The sequence below is a fragment of the Coregonus lavaretus genome (genome assembly GCF_964263955.1).
Source record: "Coregonus lavaretus genome assembly, chromosome: 39".
Lineage (NCBI taxonomy): Eukaryota > Metazoa > Chordata > Actinopteri > Salmoniformes > Salmonidae > Coregonus > Coregonus lavaretus.
In genome coordinates this window covers 18,642,037-18,665,658 of record NC_140026.1, presented here as the reverse complement: position 1 = coordinate 18,665,658, position 23,622 = coordinate 18,642,037, and the positions used below count along the sequence as shown (strand labels likewise).

General features: G+C 44.8%; 1 protein-coding gene across 1 annotated transcript in view; it reads left to right on the top strand.

The window, feature by feature from the left end:
* Nucleotides 1-9,943: 9,943 nt before the first annotated feature.
* LOC311112602 (adhesion G protein-coupled receptor A3-like) overlaps nt 9,944-23,622 on the top strand; it is a 49,392-nt gene continuing 35,713 nt past the window's right edge. The window contains 1 exon segment of the mRNA XM_084155748.1: nt 9,944-11,035. Within this exon segment, the coding sequence (XP_084011874.1) occupies nt 10,812-11,035 (224 nt within the window). The 5' untranslated portion in view covers nt 9,944-10,811.

Below are 23,622 nucleotides of genomic sequence, written 5' to 3'. Positions count from 1 at the left end.
AGTCTTATGGCTTGGGGGTAGAAGCTGTTAAGAAGCCTTTTGGACCTAGACTTGGCACGCCGGTACTGCTTGCCGTGTGGTAGCAGCGAGAACAGTCTATGACTAGGGTGGCTAGAGTCTTTGGCAATTTTTAGGGCTTACTAACCGGTGCTCCCGCACATTGACTCTGTACCGGTACCCCCTGTATATAGCCTCCCTACTATTATTTTATTTTACTGCTGCTCTTTAAATATTTTTGATTTTATATTTGTTACTTATCTATTTTTTACTTAACACTTTTTTATCTTCTTAAAAACGGCATTGTTGGTTAAGGGCTTGTAAGTAAGCATTTCACTGTAAGGTCTACACCTGTTGTATTCAGGGCATGTGGGAAATAACATTTGATTTGGTTTTATCATTTGACATTGTAGTTACTCCACAATACGAACCTATTTGACAGAGTGAAACGAAGAAAGCCTGTACAGAAATGAACTTTATATCCTGAATACAAAGCATTATGTTTGGGGCAAATCCAACACAACACATCACTGAGTACCACTCTTCATTTTTTCAAGCATGGTGGTGGCTGCATCATGGTATGGGTATGCTTGTCATTGGCAAGGACTAGGGAGATTTTTAGGATAAAAAGAAACACAATAGAGCTTAGCAAAGGCAAAATACTAGAGGAAAACCTGGTTCAGTGTCACGGTTTCGGCCGAGACTGCTCCTCCTCCTGGTTCGGGCAGGCTTCGGCGTTCGCCGTCCCCGGAGTACTAGCTGCCACCGTTGAATGTTTCGTGGTGTGATTGCTTTGGTCTGTCTTGTACACCTGTGTCTGTTTGTGTTCTGATTACGTGTCCTATAAGTTCCCTGTTTGGTATTGGTTAGATTGTGTGTTGTTGTCTGCCTGTATTTTCGGAGCTGCGTTTTGATGCTCTGTTTGTTTGTTTAGTGTTTACGCATGGTTTACGTATTCACTCGCCTCGGTTTGTTTTCGAGGCCGTGTATTGTAATTTAGCACTTTTGACTAGTAAAGTCTGTTGGACGAAGCCTCTGTGTCCTGCGCCTGACTCCTCCACCACATCCACATCGGTTCTACTGACAGAACAACACACCAACCATGGAGTCAGCAGGAGCAGCTGCGACACCCAAGTCGCTGGAGGAACGGATCAGCTATCAGGACACCATGATCCGGCAACTTGGGTCCGCCATGGACGAGGTGTCCAACACTCTGCGCCGGTTGGTTACTGGGGAGGTGCCCACGTCTTCTTACACCATCCCATCACCAACGGCCAGTCCTCCTCTCTCAGCACCGGAACCCAGGGGCATTCGGCTCTCGCTCCCGAGGGCATATGACGGTTCTGCAGCCGGGTGTCAGGGGTTCCTCCTGCAGGTGGAACTTTACCTGGCTACCCTACACCCAGCGCCCTCGGGATACGAGAGCGTCTCCGCCCTCATCTCCTGTCTATTCGGCAAGGCGTTGGAGTGGGCCAACGCCGAATGGAGGGGAATAGACGCCGCTACCATCACCTACGCGGAGTTCTCCCGCCGCTTCAGGGCTGTCTTCGATCACCCACCTGAGGGAAAGGCGGCGGGGGAGCGTCTGTTCCACCTCCGACAGGAGAAGAGGAGCGCACAGGAGTTCGCCCTGGAGTTCCGGACTCTAGCGGCGGATGCGGGGTGGAATGAGAGGGCCCTCATCGACCATTACCGGTGTAGCCTATGAGAGGACGTTCGTTGTGAGCTGGCCTGCAGGGACACCAACCTATCCTTCGACCAGTTGGTGGACATCTCCATCCGTCTCGACACCCTGCTGGCTACCCGCGGACGTCCCGAGTGGGGGTCGTCCTTTCCACCCTCCAGCACCTCCGAGCCGATTCCCATGGAGCTCGGGGGTGCTGGCGCTAGAGAGAGGAGGAGAGAGAACCCGAGGGGGGCCATCCCCTGCACCAACTGTGGCCGTGGAGGACACACCGCGGCCAGGTGCTGGGGAGGGTCTCCTGGGAGAGGGGACAACAGGTCACGCACTGGGGAGTCATTTCAGGTGAGTAGGCGCCCCACTTACCCAGAGCTCTCTGTTGGTCACATGAGTATTCCTGTGAGATTTCCACAGGTGGCACCTCATTCCCAGCATAAGGCGCTAGTAGATTCAGGCGCAGCTGGGAATTTTATTGATCGTGCATTTTGTCATAGGTTAGGAATTCCCCTTCGGCCGGTAGAAGCCCCCTTTCCTGTCCACGCCCTAGACAGCCGGCCGTTGGGGTCGGGGCTGATCAGAGAAGTCACAGCACCACTTAAGATGACGACGCAGGGGGGTCATGAGGAGATCATTCAGTTTTATCTGATTGACTCTCCTGCGTACCCCGTGGTGCTGGGGCTTCCCTGGTTAAGCGCCCATGATCCTACCATTGCGTGGCAACAGAGGGCTCTTATGGAGTGGTCTGCCCAGTGTGTAGGGAAATGTCTAGGTGTTTCCTTAGGGGCGACCTCGGTAGAGAGTCCGAACCAAGTGCCCGCAATGCGCATTCCCCCTGAGTATGAGGACTTAGCACTTGTGGTCAGCAAAACGAGGGCAACACGGCTACCACCTCATAGACAGGGGGACTGTGCGATAAATCTCCAAACAGGAGCGGCACTTCCGCGGAGCCGTGTGTATCCCCTGTCTCAAGAGGAGACTGCGGCTATGGAGACTTACATAGCCGAGTCCTTGGCACAGGGATACATTCGGTCCTCCACTTCCCCGGTTTCCTCGAGTTTCTTCTTTGTGAAGAAGAAGGACGGGGGGTTGCGCCCGTGCATTGATTACCGTAGTCTCAATCAGATCACGGTTAAGTACAGTTACCCTCTTCCACTGATTGCGACTATGACGGAGTCATTACGCAGAGCGCAGTTCTTCACAAAGTTGGATCTCAGGAGCGCGTACAATCTGGTGCGCATTAGGGAGGGGGATGAATGGAAAACGGCATTTAGTACCACCTCGGGTCATTACGAGTATCTCGTCATGCCATACGGGTTAATGAATGCTCCTTCAGTCTTCCAATCCTTTGTTGACGAGATTTTCCGGGACATGCATGGGCAGGGTGTGGTAGTGTACATCGACGACATCCTAGTGTACTCTTCTACACGAGCCGAGCATGTAGCCCTGGTGCGCCGAGTGTTGAGAAGACTGTTGGAGCATGACTTGTATGTCAAGGCAGAGAAATGCCTGTTCTTCCAGGAGTCCGTCTCCTTTTTGGGTTATCGGTTGTCCGCGTCTGGTGTGGAGATAGAGGTAGACCGTGTGTCGGCCGTGCGTAATTGGCAAACTCCAACCACTGTAAAAGAGGTGCAGCAGTTCTTGGGTTTTGCTAATTACTACCGGAGGTTTATCCGGGGCTTTGGACAGGTTGCAGCTCCCATTACGTCCCTGCTAAAGGGGGGTCCGGTTCGTTTGCAGTGGTCAGCTGAGGCGGACAGGGCATTTGTCAAACTGAAGAACCTGTTCACCTCGGCCCCGGTGCTGGCGCATCCGGATCCCTCTTTACCATTCCAAGTAGAGGTAAACGCGTCCGAGAAAGGTATTGGGGCAGTCCTGTCACAACGGTCCGGCACGCCACCTAAGCTCCGCCCCTGTGCGTTCTACTCCAAGAAGCTCAGCTCGGCGGAGCGCAATTATGACGTTGGGGACAGGGAGTTGTTAGCTGTAGTCCAGGCCCTAACGGTGTGGAGGCATTGGCTTGAGGGGGCTCAACACCCTTTCCTCAGTCTGACTGATCACCGTAACCTGGAGTACATCCGGGCAGCTAGGAGATTGAACCCTCGTCAGGCTAGGTGGAACATGTTCCTGACCCGGTTTGTTTTTAAGATCACATACATCCCAGGGTCCCAGAACGGTAAGGCAGACGCCCTGTCCCGGCGGTATGACACAGAGGAGAAGGCCATTGAGCCTACTTCCATACTGCCAGAGTCTTGTCTGGTGGCTCCGGTGGTATGGGAGGTCGATGCGGAAATCGAGCGGGCACTGCGTACCGACCCTACTCCCCCCGAGTGTCCTGTGGGGCGGACGTACGTTCCGCTCGAGGTTCGTGATCGTCTTATTTATTGGGCTCATACATCACCCTCCTCTGGACATCCAGGTATTGGCCGGACAGTGCACTGCCTTAGCGTGAAATACTGGTGGCCAACGTTAGCTAAGGATGTGAGGGTTTATGTCTCCTCCTGCTCGGTGTGTGCCCAGTGTAAGGCGCCTAGACATTTGCCCAGGGGTAAGTTACATCCCCTGCCCGTTCCACAACGACCATGGTCCCACCTCTCGGTGGATTTTGTAACCGACCTACCCCCTTCCCAGGGGAATACCACCATTTTGGTCGTTGTGGATCGGTTCTCCAAGGCCTGTCGTCTCCTCCCAATGCCGGGTCTCCCTACTGCCCTACAGACCGCCGAGGCCCTATTCACCCACGTGTTCCGGCACTATGGGGTCCCCGAGGATATTGTGTCTGACCGAGGTCCCCAGTTCACCTCTAGAGTCTGGGGGGCGTTCATGGAACGCTTGGGGGTCTCGGTGAGCCTTACCTCGGGGTACCACCCAGAGAGCAATGGGCAGGTTGAACGAGTCAACCAGGATGTGGGTAGGTTTCTGAGGTCCTATTGCCGGGACCGGCCGGAGGAGTGGTCTAGTTATATCCCCTGGGCAGAGATGGCCCAGAACTCTCTCCGCCACTCCTCCACCAACTTAACACCTTTCCAGTGTGTTTTAGGGTATCAGCCGGTCCTGGCACCGTGGCACGAGAGCCAGATCGAGGCCCCTGCGGTGGACGAGTGGATTCGGCGCTCGGAGGAGACGTGGGCCGCTGCCCATGTCCATCTGCAGCGGGCCATCCGTCAACAAAAGGCGAGCGCCGATCGCCACCGCAGTGAGGGACCGGTGTACGCACCGGGAGATCGAGTCTGGCTCTCGACTCGAAACCTGCCCCTCCGCCTGCCCTGCCGGAAGCTGGGTCGGCGGTTTGTGGGGCCCTTTAAAGTCCTGAGAAGATTGAACGAGGTGTGTTACAGGTTACAACTGCCTATTGAGTACAAGAATATTAACCCATCGTTCCATGTGTCTCTTCTCAGGCCGGTGGTAGCTGGCCCACTCCAAGAAGATGAGATAAGAGAGACCCCTCCGCCCCCTTTGGACATCGAGGGGGCCCCGGCGTACAGGGTCCGGACCATCTTGGACTCGAGGCGCCGGATGAGTGGTCTCCAGTATCTCGTGGAGTGGGAGGGGTACGGTCCGGAGGAACGGTGCTGGGTGCCTAGGAGGGACATCCTAGATCCATCCCTCCTGACTGAGTTCCACCGTGGGCATCCCACGCGCCCGGGTCCGCGTCCTCCTGGCCGTCCCCGAGGCCGGGGTCGGCGCACGGCTGGTACCGCGCGTCAAGGGGGGGGTACTGTCACGGTTTCGGCCGAGACTGCTCCTCCTCCTGGTTCGGGCAGGCTTCGGCGTTCGCCGTCCCCGGAGTACTAGCTGCCACCGTTGAATGTTTCGTGGTGTGATTGCTTTGGTCTGTCTTGTACACCTGTGTCTGTTTGTGTTCTGATTACGTGTCCTATAAGTTCCCTGTTTGGTTTGGTTAGATTGTGTGTTGTTGTCTGCCTGTATTTTCGGAGCTGCGTTTTGACGCTCTGTTTGTTTGTTTAGTGTTTACGCATGGTTTACGTATTCACTCGCCTCGGTTTGTTTTCGAGGCCGTGTATTGTAATTTAGCACTTTTGACTAGTAAAGTCTGTTGGACGAAGCCTCTGTGTCCTGCGCCTGACTCCTCCACCACATCCACATCGGTTCTACTGACATTCAGCCTGCTTTACAACAGACACTGGGAGACAAATTGACCTTTCAGCAGGACAATAGCCTAAAACACAAGGCCAAATATACATTGGAGTTTCTTACCAAGATGACATTGAATGTTCCTGAGTGGCCTGGTTACAGTTTTGACTTAAATCGGCATGAAAATCTATGGCAAGACTTGAAAATTGCTGTCTAGCAATGATCAACAACCAACTTGACAGAGCTTGAAGAATTTGAAAAAGAATAATGTGTCAATATTGTACAATCCTGGTGTGCAAAGCTCTTAAAGTCTTACAGAGAAAGACTCATAGCTGTAATCACTGCCAAAGGTGATTCTAACATGTATTGACTCAGGGGTGTGAATCCTAATGAAAATTTGATATTTCTATATTTCATTTTCAATCAATTTGCAAAAATGTCTAAAAACATGTTTTCACTTTGTCATTATGAGGTATAGTGTGTAGATGGGTGAGAAAAAAATACAATGTAATTCATTTTGAATTCAGGCTGTAACACAACAACATGTGGAATAAGTCAAGAGGTATGAATACTTTCTGAAGGCACTCTATTTATCTTTGAATCCGTGCATTGCTCATGAATCACTTGTTACCTGTCCTGTACCCTGGCTGAATTTGATTTAAAAATATATATATTTTTTCATAAATGCATTAGTTATAGGCTACCTCACAACAGTGGTCCCAGGAGTCCATTGATTAAAAAAATTACCCAGAGAATGAGATGACCTCCTGAATTATTCATGATCAGGAATGTGACTAGTCCTCTGTCCTCTATAGGGATAGCACAATCTAGTAATCAAATTATCAGTCAATGCATACTATCCATAACAGACATTCTTTGGACCATAGTGACAATTTGCATAGTTTATGGGTAATATAATAGGAATAAGTCCTGCATCTGGAGAAATAAATAAATTACAGTCATTTTACATTACTCATTTGACATGTTTTCATATAATTGGCTTGTTATATTACCTTATTTTGGTCTCTTGTTAGTAAATATTGAAGTCCACCGCCCCTATCAATACATTTCATTGTGTCATCCTAAAGCACTCCTTGTTTTGTCTCCAGGAAAATCCGTTACTACAATAGCTGTCGTCCGTATGTTTGCAGACAGCCTTCTTTCAGTGGAAGTCAAAACCCTGTGCGAGCCTAAAAACAAACAAGACTAATGGAAGTAAAAGATGCGTAGCCCCGGGGTATGAGGTTTCCTGAGATTACTGTGTTACTTTGTCTGTCTGTCTTTCTGTCTCTCTGTCTGTCTCTCTCTCCATCTCTCTGTCTGTCTGTCACTCTTCTAAAACCAAGATGCTCAATTTACCCCATCATAGCAAAGATGAGGGAAGACAGATGGGCTCTACATGAGTGTTACACAAGGGTTTTGTAGTACAGCACATGTGAATTCTTATATGGTGTTTTCCTCTCTGACTGACTCTGGCTTTCCATGGCTATTGCCCATTGCAAAGCTAGTCTTAACTTGTTTGAGAAGTGAAAGGAGAGCTTTGTGTGAAGTTACCCAGAAAGAGAGGAGATACAATGCTGGATGCACTAAAAGAGAGAAGGGGTGCATCGCAAAGGCCTGCTTTTATTACATTTGAAAAGGAAAGCATCGTTTAATTGTCTTAACTGTATTGTTATCAAGGTAGACATGTGTAGGTAGATGGGTAATCATGCTATTATAACACTAGTAACAACAATTAAGTATTGTTACATACCAGTTTAAAAATGGCATTTGAATTGCACAAATTAAATTGCTATGTAACAACAATGTTGTTACTGTAGTTATTGCAGTATTACTACGCATATAGCACCAAGAGTATGTAAAGTGTTACCAAATTCAATTTACCCAAGGATGTGAAAGGATTTATCTGCCAACAAATCTGGTAGACAAATGACACTGCTGGTCCTGCTCACACTGCCCTACCCTATGCTTTGACTTCTTTCTCCCCTCTCTCTCCAGATAAAATCTTGCGACTTGTGACGGCAGGCCGCCCAACAACCTGCCCGCTTGACCCTATCCCCTCCTCTCTTCTCCAGACCATCTCCGGTGACCTTCTCCCTTACCTCACCTCGCTGATCAACTCATCCTTGACCGCTGGCTATGTCCCTTCCGTCTTCAAGAGAGCGAGAGTTGCACCCCTTCTCAAAAAACCAACACTCGATCCCTCTGATGTCAACAACTACAGACCAGTATCCCTTCTTTCTTTTCTCTCCAGAACTATTGAGCGTGCCGTCTTTAGCCAACTCTCTTGCTATCTCTCTCAGAATGACCTTCTTGATCCAAACCAGTCAGGTTTCAAGACTGGTCATTCAACTGAGACTGCTCTTCTCTGTGTCACGGAGGCTCTCCGCACTGCTAAAGCTAACTCTCTCTCATCTGCTCTTGTCCTTCTAGTCCTGTCTGCTGCCTTTGATACTGTGAACCATCAGATCCTCCTCTCCACCCTCTCCGAGCTGGGCATCTCCGGCGCGGCTCACTCTTGGATTGCGTCCTACCTGACCGGTCGCTCCTACCAAGTGGCGTGGCGAGAAGCTGTCTCCGCACCACGTGCTCTCACCACTGGTGTTCCCCAGGGCTCAGTTCTAGGCCCTCTCCTATTCTCCCTATACACCAAGTCACTTGGCTCTGTCATATCCTCACATGGCCTCTCCTATCATTGCTACGCTGACGACACACAACTAATCTTCTCCTTTCCCCCTTCTGATAACCAGGTGGCGAATCGCATCTCTGCATGTCTGGCAGACATATCAGTATGGATGACGGATCACCACCTCAAGCTGAACCTTGGCAAGACGGAGCTGCTCTTCCTCCCGGGGAAGGACTGCCTGTTCCATGATCTTGCCATCACGGTTGACAACTCCGTTGTGTCCTCCTCCCAGAGTGCGAAGAGCCTTGGCGTGACCCTGGACAACACCCTGTCGTTCTCCGCTAACATCAAGGCGGTGACCCGATCCTGTAGGTTCATGCTCTACAACATTCGGAGAGTACGACCCTGCCTTACACAGGAAGCGGCACAGGTCCTAATCCAGGCACTTGTCATCTCCCGTCTGGATTACTGCAACTCGCTGTTGGCTGGGCTCCCTGCCTGTGCCATTAAACCCCTACAACTCATCCAGAATGCCGCAGCCCGTCTGGTGTTCAACCTTCCCAAGTTCTCTCACGTCACCCCGCTCCTCCGCACACTCCACTGGCTTCCAGTTGAAGCTCGCATCTGCTACAAGACCATGGTGCTTGCCTACGGAGCTGTGAGGGGAACGGCACCTCCGTACCTTCAGGCTCTGATCAGTCCCTACACCCAAACGTGGGCATTACGTTTATCCACCTCTGGCCTGCTGGCTCCCCTACCTCTGCGGAAGCATAGTTCCCGCTCAGCCCAGTCAAAACTGTTCGCTGCTCTGGCACCCCAATGGTGGAACAAGCTCCCTCACGACGCCAGGACAGCGGAGTCACTCACCACCTTCCGGAGACATTTGAAACCCCACCTCTTTAAGGAATACCTGGGATAGGATAAAGTAATCCTTCTACCCCCCCTTACCCCAACGCAAACCCCAACCCAAAAACAAAAAAACTAAAAAAACATTGTAAAGTGGTGATCCCACTGGCTATAAGGTGAATGCACCTATTTGTAAGTCGCTCTGGATAAGAGCGTCTGCTAAATGACGTAAATGTAAATGTAAATGTAAATAGGCTACATATCCAAATCTACAGTTTGTTCGGTCTATCAAAGAGATGGGCAATACATGTTATTAACTGACATTCCCTGTATTGTGATGTAGCCTACATCTTGACAACATTTAATTATTTGATAGGAATATTCAAGAATATATATTTGTCACTCAGGAATGCTCAAAATTTCAAGGACCAATACTGTATAATTTTCACAGAAAAAAAAGCTAGGCAATTCTATTTTCCATTAAATTAAAGAAATTACCTATCAATAGCATGAAGAGAGGTTGTTTTCTGTATAACTTATGGAAGTGCACAACTTTGCTTTGTTTATCTTTTATTGTGTTTCTTCTATTTTCTTCACTGGCACATAAAATGTAAACCTGAGCGACAGACAGAATAGGAGAAAGAGGCAGTCTGTATGGCGTGCAGAGTGACGTCAGTGGGTGTAAACGCAGGCAACATGGAGCCCGGGGCAAGATTGTGGGAGGAAATTTCTCAATGGAAATAAAGCCAATGAATACTTTCAAAGAGAGAGACGAGGACAGCAATTATGGATATCTACTCAAACTTGGAAGGATTTCTACACATTACTGACTAACTCGAGTGGGAATATGTTTCCTTCTTTCGTTTTTTTAGGAGTCCCATGATTTCCCTTTGCACCAACAACTGGACTCGATGGACGCCTGAAGTGAAAAGTTGTTTACAGATGTTTTAGTTAGTTGTAAAGCTATTTAAATGTGTGCCAGTTTACGTCTCTCGGGATCAATTATCTTGAGGAGAACGTTTTTAAAGTTTAGGCGTGATCAGATTTAATTAAGTTAGTGTGTTATCTTTGGATGACTGCAGCTGTCTCTTGGTGGAGTAGGCAATCTTCTCACTTGGATCCGCGCTATTGGCAACAAAGAAAATATTTTCTCAATCGTTGAAGTGAAATTGTTTAGCCCAGAAAAATCGGTAAAATTACAAGTGTGTGGTTGTTTTTTTCTTTTTCCGGAATGCGGCAAAAACCCTATGAAGAAATTGAATTATACATCTGTGTTTTGGCAAACAAAGGATGTATAGACCCTCTCTCGGATTAATTGACGCCGAACACAAATCGAAACCCTTGCAAGAAATGGAGGGGGAAATCCACATTATGGTGGACAAGATGTTTGCAACATGACTGAAACTGTCAGAATATTCTGAAGGACGTTTTGGTTTACAATTTTAACAGTAGCCTATTTGTGCCAGGCCATTTTATAGTACGACCACAAACCCCTGGCTTCCGCGCAACTTGATATTAATAGATACTTTTCTCTACAGTAGCCTAATTATCTTAACATATAATTTAAAAATGAGGGTAAGCGCGGTGGATTTGTTGCAATTGTTACTTGTTTCGCTATTCAGAGGCGATGGCTCTGCGCTATCATCTGATTGTAAATCATATGATGAACGTTCAAAAAGCGCAGGGAAAAGCACACCGTCGGTGGCCACGGCGGATAGGAAAGTGGTCTGCAGCAATATGGAACTCCATCAGGTGTTACCCCTGGACTCCTTTCCCAACAGAACAGTCACTTTGTAAGTATAAATCAATAGGTCAATCTGGCATCAACAAAATAATTATGCTGTCCCATTGTCTGGAACAGCTTGGACACACAGAAAGAACCAAACCGCCAAATGTTTGTCTTGTTTATTACCTGCACTTTATTCTGTCTGTTGAGGCCAACTACTATTCAACCTTCAGGCCAACACAACTGGCATAACATACCGGTAGTTGTTTTTTTACGTTATGACTTGGTAAGTGAGGGGTCTTGGGGGGGACCAATTGAGATTCTGCAGAATTCCAACTGCAGAATTCTTCAATTATCTAATAGCCAGCTATATCTTGTTAGTTCTACACTGACCTTGTTGGGGTATGTTTAGGTTAATCACTAAGTTCTGCTGATGACTTCAACTACTGACATCCACATACTGTACATTACAGCTCATATAAAGTGACCCGGTTCTTACTAAATGACTTGTGTCAAGGATGCAGAGGTCCCTATTTTATTTGTATCTTTATTGTATCACCTCCACATCCATCCCTTGTCAGCTGCATAACAATAATAATATCCTTTACATATTTAAACCCTACTTAACAGATGTCATTGTCATGTCTCACTATAATCTAGTCCTGTATGATGGAAATGTCAGAGACCAGAATACAGTTTTAAAATGGTAAATGGAGTATATAATTGTATGGCATCCCAAGGGTATTTATATAGGCTAAGCAGACACACACACTGAGATTGTTGAACACATTTAATGTGTGGTTGGTCATCATTTTCATTGCCACAACACAACACAGCTGTTTGTGTAATGCAACCACACTGTGTACCATTAAACCACCACAGCATATTGCACATGCAGTTACCCCGATGGAGAGAAGACTGAAGCAGTGTTTTTGAGTCTACACCAGCCAAGAACATCAGTTCCTTACACTAGTACTCTACACTAATACCTCATTTGAATGGCCCAAGAGATGGAAAAGGCCTTTTTTGTGTGACTTGGTTGATGAAAGGCTGAGCCTTTGCCTAATTTGATCAATGTTGTGTTTGGTGCGTTGGGTGCCTTTTGTTTGTTCGGAGCTAAATAAAAAACAAACCATGTGATGGGATGTCTTTTCAAGGGGATATGTCAAGCATGTATAAAAGCCTCATTGGTACAGTTGTCTCTCTTTGTGTGGCCTCTTTCAGTCCCTCTTCCAAAAATAGGAGAAAAGAATGCAAGGAATTAGGCTTAGTGATTGTACGTGGGCCTCTAGAATTTTAAAACGGAGGATGTAGGTGTTGATTGAAGTGGGTGGTAGACTGTTGCTTTTCCTTCTTCATTTTTAAGTTCTTCCAAAGAAGCTTGTAGTTCCTCGAGGTTTATTTTGCTATTTTGACTAGGCATGACGTTGGTTAAGTCAGTGACTGATTGAGATATTATTACCTCTGTCATGGTATGTGATCTTTCTTTATGCGGTACAATGAGCTCAACTGCTTGGAGGGCCATCATTTTGTTCCGCCCGACAGTGATTGATTGGGAGAGGAAACATATTCCTGTCTTGAGCATTGAACCAAGCTCCATGATTCAAGGTCTGAGAGTTGGTCACCGCAGAACAAGAGCGCTAATTAGACTGTACACATTGCAAAGTTCTCAGGCATTCCTATGGGTTTCCCACTAAACTTCCCCATGGGTCTCTTAAAGTTTTTGTCAACAGATTTCGGGAAAAATGGCAGTAGGTCTTCAGGGTTTCAAGGTTTCTGTCAATTAGACTTGCTGCAACTCTGTCCAGATGAAAGTGACCACTGACCATGAAACTGCGCTCTCTTTTTGGCCACTACATTTGGGGGGTGTTTATTTATGGCTTGTAAAATCAGCATGCCTAGTGGTCAAGGGGCTGGTTTACTTCCTCTCTCGGTGTCCTGCCAGAGGGGTTAACAGCGGTCTGGACACTGGGCCTGGACTGGCCCGATCCCAGGCAGATTCCCTGCTGCTCCAACCGACCTTCCCTGACCCTGAAAATCAATCACTTTCCCCTGCCTGGACACCATAGGTCCCAGTCATACCCTACTACCTCTCGCTCTTGTTCTGTGGGGGCAACAAGTTCACTCTGCCTTCTGGCCCCAAAAGCTAAAGTTGGGAGGAGAGAAAGTGCCAGAAACTAAATTGATAGTGTAAGGAAATTTGGTTTATTTTGATAAATTGACTGACAATAAGATAGTAATTAATTTCTGGTTAAGCACACCACATAAATTGATTGTTTTGTGGGCATTTCATATTTCAATTAAGTCAGTGGTATGCAAAGTTACAACTTTTCCCCAGTGAATTTGCTATGTCAAGATGACCTTTGTCAGACCCACCATTGTGGGTAAATAAACCTTTCTATCTGGTTTAGTTTGGATCACCACGCCATTATCTCAGGGAAATGGCTTATCGAGAGTTACCTCTGACTTGTGCAGATAATGGATGTTTCTGGACGGAGTTCACACAATCGTATCCAGCCTTAACCACTGGTCTAGGGTCTGCGAAACCACCATAACATGTTCTAAATGTGTTGACATTTTAGTCAGTGTAACTAATGACTACGATTTAGAAAAATGTTAGTTGGTAATTGTTCGTAATCAAAATGGCTGGAAAATTGGATAGGTTTAAAAGTCAAGCTCATTAGGCTCATAGGGAAAGTATTTGGTGACCCTGTTGTGGAATGCATCCAGTTATCCAGCGTGGCTCTCCCTGAGTTCAGGCTGCTGAATGTCTCTCTGTGGAGAAAGGATGAGTGCTGCATTCCCAGCATTTGGACTCTCCAACTGATACTGCATGCCAAAGAAATCTGAGAGAAATGACATGCGTTGACACAATCAGCTTGTTCTCTTGTCAGAAAGGAGTTGTGTAAAATTATGCCTCGTGCTAGCATAACCTTTGCCTCTTTCTTCCACACAGTGGGCTAATTGCAGGTGTGTCGTGTGAAGAGTACAGTTGAAGTCGGAAGTTTACATACACCTTAGCCAAATACATTTAAAGTCAGTTTTTCACAATTCCTGACATTTAATCCTAGTAAAAATTCCCTGTTTTAGGGCAGTTAGGATCACCACTTTATTTTAAGAATGTGAAATGTCAGAATAATAGTAGAGAGAATTATTTATTTCAGCTTTTATTTATTTCATCACATTCTAAGTGGGTCAAAAGTTTACATACTCAATTAGTATTTGGTAGCATTGCCTTTAAATTGTTTAACTTGGGTCAAACGTTTTGGGTAGCCTTCCACAACTTTCCAAAATAAGTTGGGTGAATTTTTTTTCATCAGACCAGAGGACATTTCTGCAAAAACTACGATCTTTGTCCCCATGTGCAGTTGCAAACCGTAGTCTGACTTTTGTATGGTGGTTTTGGAGCAGTGGCTTCTTCCTTGCTGAGTGGCCTTTCAGGTTATGTCGATATAGGACACATTTTACTGTGGATATAGATACTTTTGTACCTTTTCCTCTTGCATCTTCACAAGGTCCTTTGCTGTTGTTGAGGGATTGATTTGCACTTTACGCACCAAAGTACGTTCATCTCTAGGAGACAGAACGCGTCTCCTTCCTGAGCGGTATGATGGCTGCGTGGTCCCATGGTGTTTATACTTGTGTACTATTGTTTGTACAGATGAACGTGGTACCTTCAGGCGTTTGGAAATTGCTCCCAAGGATGAACCAGACTTGTGGAGGTCTACAATTTATTTTTCTGAGGTCTTGGCTGATTTCTTTTGATTTTCCCATGATGTCAAGCAAAGAGGCACTGAGTTTGAAGGTAGGCCTTGAAATACATCCACAGGTACATCTCCAATTGACTCAAATTATGTCAATTAGCCTATCAGAAGCTTCTAAAGCCATGACATAATTTTCTGGAATTTTCCAAGCTGTTTAAAGGCACAGTCAACTTAGTGTATGTAAACTTCTGACCCACTGGAATTGTGATACAGTGAATTGTAAGTGAAATAATCTGTCTGTAAACAATTGTTGGAAAAATTACTTGTCATGCACAAAGTAGATATCCTAACCGACTTGCCAAAACTATAGTTTGTTAACAAGACATTTGTGGAGTGGTTGAAAAATGAGTTTTAATGACTCCATCCTAAGTGTATGTAAACCTCCGACTTCAACTGTATATGCACAACTGCATGTGTGTGTGAGGCTGTACCTGTTCATGTTTCACCCTACATTAGAACAGCTTTTCTGGGATCCTTCCCAGAAGGCACCTGGGCTTGACTATGTGGCCCAGCACACACCTGGAGTCCACCGAGGAGTGTGGGATAGATGTCAGCACGAGGCAGGGATTTCCTCCCCACTGCAGGAAAAGCAAGTGTAATTTGACGACATAGTCAGGAGCCGTAAACGCACGCTTCACAGCAGCAGGGAATCATGGGGGACGGGCCCGGTATGCATCCAGTTTCCTGAAGACTTAACCTGCAGTGAATGCCATTAGACCATGTTTTTAGAATGGAGTAGCTTACTCCAGAATAGATTGACTTGAAACTTGCTGTAAAATAAATGTACATTTTACATTTATTTAACATTTTAAATGTATGACAAAGACGAGTGATTTTTAGGCCTAGAGATGCACACAACACATTCTCTCACCACTATATTTGATATCGTTGTTTCAATTTCAAGTGAGCTGAATTTAGTTGTTGTGGCATCTGAAGGTAGAATCCATTCTGTTGTTCGTTTGATTCATTTAGCTGCTCCTACATGAAAAGGTGAAGTTGGCAGGCCGGCAGCCTTTGAAGTGCTTGTGTAACTAGTACCCAAGAGTATGCTGTCATGCATGTCCGGTGGCTAGAAAGGTTTGTTTTGCTTTTCAGGCAAGCATTTGGGTTAAAACAAAGCTCCATGTGTTTTCCTTTGCTGTTGTGTGATGTTTGGAGAGGAAAACCAAATCCCAAAGGCGAGGCAATGATTGGCGGCCGAGTGTTCACAGCCAGGTAGCTCACAGTCTCTCATTACACACTCTGACCTGTTGAGCATTTGGTTTGCCAGACCATACTTAGGCCTCAAGTTCATTCAAGGCTAGGCTATTCATTTGGGCTTGGTCATATGTGCACCTGTATTGATGTACAAGGACGTGGGCCTTCTTGTTTGTCTATCTGAAAGGCCCCAGTTCTTGGTTTCTATTCATTTGTCTGTTAGCCCTGTATTTGGTTGTTGGCACTGTGTATCATTTTACCTTGCAAGTAAAGGAGCTGTAAGGTGACCGTTTTCTATACGTTCTTATACCGTAGCTCGTTGGACTTAAAAGGAGATATTGTCCGGCTTATAGCTGTGGGAGAGTGACACAGCATTGTCTGTTCTTGTATGACAAGTGTCCTTCTCAGCTCTGCCCTAACAAAAGTGAATTATTTGAAAGACAAGGCATTTGGCTTCCAAATGTGAGACAGTATTCAGGCCTTCATTTTGTGGAATATACATGCTGCCAATTCATAACTTAGTTAAAGAATAATCTATGGGCATTTTAGAGGAGTTTCCTTATGGTCTCCCAAGTGTTCTGGTTGTTACCACAGTTCCAGGAAGTGGAGAGAAAGTACCAGGGTCACCTTTAACCGCTATTTCATCATATGTAATTAAGTAATGTTTGTACTAAGCAACATTTGAGCCTTAAGTACCTACCCTCCTATCTCAATCAGATACTTGATGAATGTTCATAGTTTCCCCTTTTTAATATTGACTAGCAAGAGGTAAACAGCTAAAAATAAGACTCCACAGCTATTGAGCCCTCCTTTTCTTTCACCACCACAACCCATCCCCTCTCCACCATTCACTAAGCTCACACTGAGAGTCTCTTTAGCAGGGGTTTTATGAGTTCAAATGCAGTCAGAAACGTGTTACCCCTGTGTTTCTAAAGGGTTACAGCTCTCCTTCAGGCCGTCCTTTGTTTAAGCCTTCTGAGCATAAAGAAAGTGTTGAGCGAGCACAAGTTGGCTTTTTTTGCCTACTGCCTTTGAGGGGGTTGTATAGTCGCTGACCTTTTTTACTCAATCCCTGGTTAACTTTGTGCTAATAACCTGTGGACGATGTAATTCAAAGGCTGGATTTTCTGATGTGAAAAGAGTGCAACCTTACCTTCAAGACTGATAGGCCCCTTCTGGGAAAGAATAACTGTAAAATAGGTTGTATGTTTATCTTTGAGTTTTTCACTTCACTCGAAGAGTACGGGGAGAACAGAACATTAGTTTGCCTGTTTTGTTTGGTAAATTTTTGGGGGGGAGGAATTATCACAATGGATTTGGTGGAGTGGTGGTGAAACAATGAAGAGATAGTTAAGTCAGTTAGGTTTGAAAACACGCAAAGTTTGTGTGATAGAGGCTACAATTATTGTGATTTACAGTCCCTATTACATTAGAGCATATTACGTGAGATTTGTGTGGATCTGTCTTAGGGCTGACCCCATTTAGTCCACTGGTCGATAGGCTGTTGGTCGACTGAGATTTTTTTTGTATTTTTTTGTAGAGCAGTCGCAAATAGATACTTTTTTGGAACGGTCCAAGAAGAAGGGGAGTGTGATGAACAAGGCACGTCTCTCCAGAATGTGCTCTCTCCTGCCATTTCATGCACATTCATTGTTTCATAACTTCATTGTGTGAATTGTTTGCCCTTTGATTGTTAGTGTCTATCAATTTCCCATTACATATATCACCAGAAGTACATTTACCGTTAATTCCCATTTCAAATCTACAATGCCTATTTGGTTACGTTAATTTCTGTTAATGCATTAAATATATATATATATATATATATATATATATATATATATATATATATATATATATATATATATATATATATATATATATATATATATATATATATATATATATATATATATATATATATATATATAATATTATTATTATTACAGTCATTTACCATTCTCATTGTTGGAGTGGACACGTTTGTGTGAAACAAGTTTTGGTTTATTTCATTCCATTTACAAGTTTTGTCAATTTCTTCATTGTCTTTTGTTTGGAGCGCTCCTGTCAATGTTGAGTAAAGACGCACACCTGATTACGCATATAGAGGTAGGCCTAGGCTACCTGGGCTGCGTGCAAATTTAGGCCTATAAATGTGCCCATTTGGGGATGTCTGATTTTAGTATTTCTGATTGTCTTAACTCACCACCACTAATGAGCTGTGGAGCTTTTCAAAGTAATTTTTTCTTCACCTCAAACAGCAAGTAAACAAAGTCTGTTTTTAGAATCCATTGAGAATGACAAAAGTTCCTCAATGTATTTGAAATATATTTCCAGCTCTCACCTTTTTGATAACTACTCGACATGAAAGGGAAAAATGTAATGCTCTGATCCAGTGGAAAAGTCATAAAATACCTGCACAAATACTCTACAGCTGTGTCTGTCCCGAGCTCACTGGCGCTGGAAACTCTGTTACAAGTTTGCTTGCTAGAGATTCGGGCTGGACCCAGTTGATACAATGTTTCAAGTTTGTTGCAGAGAGGCCATGCGTAGCCAATGTGATTTATAGGATATTTATTTTTATTCAGGATATTTGCTACCTTCAGGCTGTAATGTTTTTATTTGTTGTCTTTATGTAGGCTATTTTTAAATAGTTGGCAATATAAGTTACTTTTAGATTTGTATCATTTTAATTTAGATATCATTTTGATTAACCACATGACAATGATTTTGAGATACGAAGGCTTTACTATTAATGAAATTTTCCACAAATGTGAATATGAAAATCATAACTGGCACGCAGATCGGTAGAAATTGTAAGATAAATTGACACTTCAAATGGAAAAGGTTGACGACCCCTGGTGTAGCCCATTACCGGTAACTTTAGGAGCATAACGGCAGAATCTGCGAAGGCCAGCAGCAGCGGTAGGAGGAGGGTCGGGAACAAGTTATTTATATATATATTTTTTCTTTCTGTTTAGGCGATCTTGCTCTCTGGCTCCCACTTGAGTCATTTGTATGTCTTAATTATTTAATCAAACAGTGTGCTTTAGGCATCAGACAAGCTCTACATATAGTTGATTTTATAAAAAAAACATAGGGTGTGTCTATATGGAAAAATAGATCTTTTAACATTTCGACCTTTGGTCGGAGACGGCCCTAATCTATCTGCCGTTTGTTCTTGGCTCCTGCTGAAGGCAATCTTATCAGAATTACCTTTATTCACCAAGGACATTTACACATATCCAGAATTTGCCTTAGTGAGAAGGTGCTGCCAGCAATAGACAAACAATACAGACACAAGTCCACATAAACGTCATACAGAATATACAGTATCGGAGCAGTAAACATAAAACTCTGGAGTATAGGCTGATTACAGTGGGAATATACCATTTACAGAGGGGATATATCTATATAAGGGAGGGATGCTGCCGTGATGAATATATACAGTGTTGTGTGGAGGTTTTACATGCAAATGCAGTATAGTGCAGATTAGTATTTGAGGTCATTGATGACAAGGTGCAGTAATCGGCCCAATGCAAAGTCACAATCCCTATGAGCCTATCTATGTATTAAGGTAAGGGTGGTTCCCCTCCTCCACCCCTGAGCCCTGAGGAATTCAACAGGCAGTTCATCACCGTCTGAGAGCCAGGGCAGATGCAGATGCCCAGGACTTGTGCAGGTGCCTAGTCCCTCACAGACGTATAGACGCTTCCCGACGTGAACACTCCCAGAGGCAGGTGTGAACACTGAGAAGCAGACACTTGTCTCTGTGCACTTGCCCTCTGCAGATCAAACGCATTGTGAATTGGTCTATAGTGTCTGGACTGCCACAAGATTGTCTACATTTTCTGGATATGGTTCTTCTGTGAATTATTTATCATGCAACAATTTGAAAGATTTTACTGAGTTACAGTTCATAAAAGGACATTCATTAGGCCCTAATCTATGGATCAGAAAACAAGTCAGTATCTGGTGTGACCACCATTTGCCTCATGCAGCGCGACACATCCCCTTCACATAGAGTTGATCAGGCTGTTGATTGTGGGCTGTGGAATGTTGGTCCCATTCCTCTTCAATGGCTGTGCGAAGTTGCTGGATATTGGTGGGAACTGGAACACGTTGTCATACACATCGATCCAGAGCATCCCAAACATGCTCAATGGGTGACATGTCTGGTGAGTATGCAGGCCATGGAAGTACTGGGACATTTTCAGCTTCCAGGAATTGTGTACAGATCCTTGCGTCATGGGGCTGTGCATTATCATGCTGAACCATGAGGTGATGGCAGCGGATGAATGGCACGACAACGGGCCTCAGGATCTCGCCATTGATAAAATGCAATTGTGTTCATTGTCCGTAGCTTATGCCTGCCCATGCCATAAGCCCACCGCCACCATGGGGCACTCTGTTCATAACGTTGACATCAGCAAATCGCTCACTCACACAATGCCATACATGCTGTCTGCCATCTGCCCGGTACAGTTGAAACCGGGATTAATCCGTGAAGAGCACACTTCTCCAGCGTGCCAGTGGCCATCGAAGGTGAGCATTTGCCAACTGAAGTCGGTTACGACGCCGAACTGCAGTCAGGTCAAGACCCTGGTGAGGACGGCGAGCACACAGATAAGCTACCCTGAGAAGGTTTCTGACAGTTTGTGCAGAAATTCTTGTGTTGTGCAAACCCACATTTTCATCAGCTGTCCGGGTGGCTTGTCTCAGACAATTCCGCAGGTGAAGAAGCCGGATGTGGAGGTCCTGGGCTGGCGTGGTTACATGTGGTCTGCAGTTGTGAGGCCGGTTTGACATACTGCCAAATACTCTAAAACGTCATTGGAGGTGGCTTATGGTAGAGAAATGAACATTCAATTCTCTGGCAACAGCTCTGGTGGACATTCCTGCAGTCAGCATGCCAATTGCACGCTCCCGCAAAACTTGAGACATCTGTGGCATTGTGTTGTGTGACAAAACTGCACATTGTAGAGTGGCCTTTTATTGTCCCCAGCACAAGGTGCACCTGTGTAATGATCATGCTGTTTAATCACCTTCTTCATATGCCACACCTGTCAGGTGGATGGATTATCTTGGCAAAGGGGACAAGCTCACTAACAGGGATGTAAACACATTTGTGCACAGCATTTTAGTGGAATATGGAACATTTCTGGGATCTTTTATTTCAGTTCATGAAACATGGGACCAACACTTTACATGTTGCATTTATATTTTTGTTCAGTGTACGTATTGAGAATCAAATGGCGATTGAGCCGGCTACTTTCACGTATGAAACGGCACAATCTATAGGCCAACTTTGGCGTACTTTACAAAATCGATTCTACAGCATAGGTTGACTATCTGTTCGTCGTAGGCTCCTCTATGTATCTACAATGCAGGACCCTTGTCCCAATTAAGATGTGAATAGTAAGAGTGCTCGGCAGAACTATAAACACACACTGTTTAGAGGTAGTTGTTTATGGTAAACTATATGCAAGTTTCTCCCTGGAAGCTAAGCAGCTCCCCTCACGGAGGTCACACACCAGTCATGGGAGAGATGAAGAGGGAGGGACAGAATGAGGGAGGGAGGGAGGGAGGAGAAGAGCAAGAACAGAGCTCATGACTCTCAGGAGAACCCTCTTACACAGATTTATTTTGACAGTCGGGGAGTCACAAGGTTAGAAGTGCATATTTATCTAGACGGACTTGAAGAATTCCGCAGTGTGTGTGTTTGAATTATAGCTGTGCTGATTTAAATTCTGAATCTAATTAAACCTAATTATGCTGTTTTCTATGAAAATAGCAGGGATATCTGTGGATAAACCAAGCTGTAATTGGAGCTGGATGTGCCTACAGGTCACTCAGGTCCTGAGAGAGAGAATATATTGAATTTGTGTATCCGAAGTTATCAATGTATACACAGTTTTTCCCCCCCACTAATATATAAACGTCATTCATTGGAAGCATTACTTTCTTTCTTTCATCTTAGTGCTCATTATCATCAGTGCAAAAACCATTCATGTACTTTACTTATTATTTATTCACAATGGAATTGCGTTTGAAACCATCCCTCCCTAAACCATATAATAAAGCAATCAAATAGGCTATATAAATCTGATTTTCTCGACCTGAGCACTTTATGTGAGGACCCTGTGGCTCTGCCTATATCATCAGTACGTGTCGAGAGCTGTGATAGACTTTGCAGTCTCGTTCCTCACCAAGCCCCGACATCTGGAGTTTCCGCACGCAGAAAAGTATGCACGGGCCAGCCATGAAACACAGGAACTGTTTGTGTTCCCTGTCTGAGGGGTTTGGAGCAGGGAAGAGAAAATATCGAATGAGTCTCCACTGGCCAACCCTGTAATAAAGCTAGCCCTCAACACCCTTTAATGACTCCAATCTGGCCGGGGGTTATGGGTACTGGTTGTGTGTGTGTGTGTGACCCACCACATCCCCTCCAGAAGGCCAAAAAATAGGGCGACCACAAGCCAGTTGGGTCTCCCCCCCCTCTTCTCACGCCCTCTTCCTCCAAAGGCTTAGTAATTGAATAGTGATGTTAACATACTATTGAATAACATACTGTACTGTGAAAGGTGACTAGCGTGAGTACAAATCTGAAGAAAGGGGAAGAAAGTGTATTTTGGGGCCTAAACTGAGCCTGCTCTTTTCTTTTCTTCTGAGATGTATGACACTGCTTGTGTATGGTCTTCTGTCACAGGACATTTTCTCTGACAATGTTTTTCAGAGTAAACCAATGACTGTTCATTGTAGGGTATCTACCCATACTACCCAGAGTGGATGAAAACGTGCTTTGTTGATGAATTTCACTTCTTTATGCTATAAGAATACATTTTTACCATGATAAATATAATTATCCATGTTCTGAATCGTTCAGTGGGGTCTTTCTCTAACAATGTCATTAACATTTTATAAAAAAAGTTGGAAATCTTAACCTTATACATCCGATAATAAGCACCGAGCTCTGTTGACATAGCGGTGCAGATTTTTTTGAGGATTTTACATTTTGTGGTTGTTGTCTTCAAAGTTTCCGCGGGTTGCAAAATTAGCATGACACGAGCTGAATTAAATGTGATTATTAATTAAACGCTCAGTGCTCCGTTGACATTTCAGAGATATGGTTGTTTTTGTGAGAAATCTTCTAAAAGAACATGAATTTCTAATTGATATGAGAAGCGTATAATAAAGTATGAAAGTGCTACATGTCATGTCTCAAAATCGATATCTATCTTACCTCTATTGTTTAATTTCCTGCGGATTCGAGTTCAACGGGAAAGTGAGCCTGTCAGATAGCCTTAATTCTTGCACAGAATCCAGCCTAGCTGACACTATGCAATTTTCCTGATTTTAATTTTATTTATTGATGTTTTCAATGATGTTTTCCAACTTGGTCTCAGAGCATTTCTTACTATTCTGTATGTAAAATCTGAAACACTCCATTTAGTATGATACAGTATGTTACGTTTCATATGGTATGTATCAATTTGTGGCTGTCCATCCCCCATTATGCATGAAACGTATGATATGTTACGAATTTGCTAAACTTATGATATGTTACAAATTCTAGCTAGGTGGCTAGGCTAGGGGTTTGGGTTAGGGGTTAAGTTTAGGGATAAGTTTAGGACCTAGGTGAAAGGGTTAAGGTTAGGAGAAGGGTTACTTAGTAGTAAGTAGTTGAAAAGTT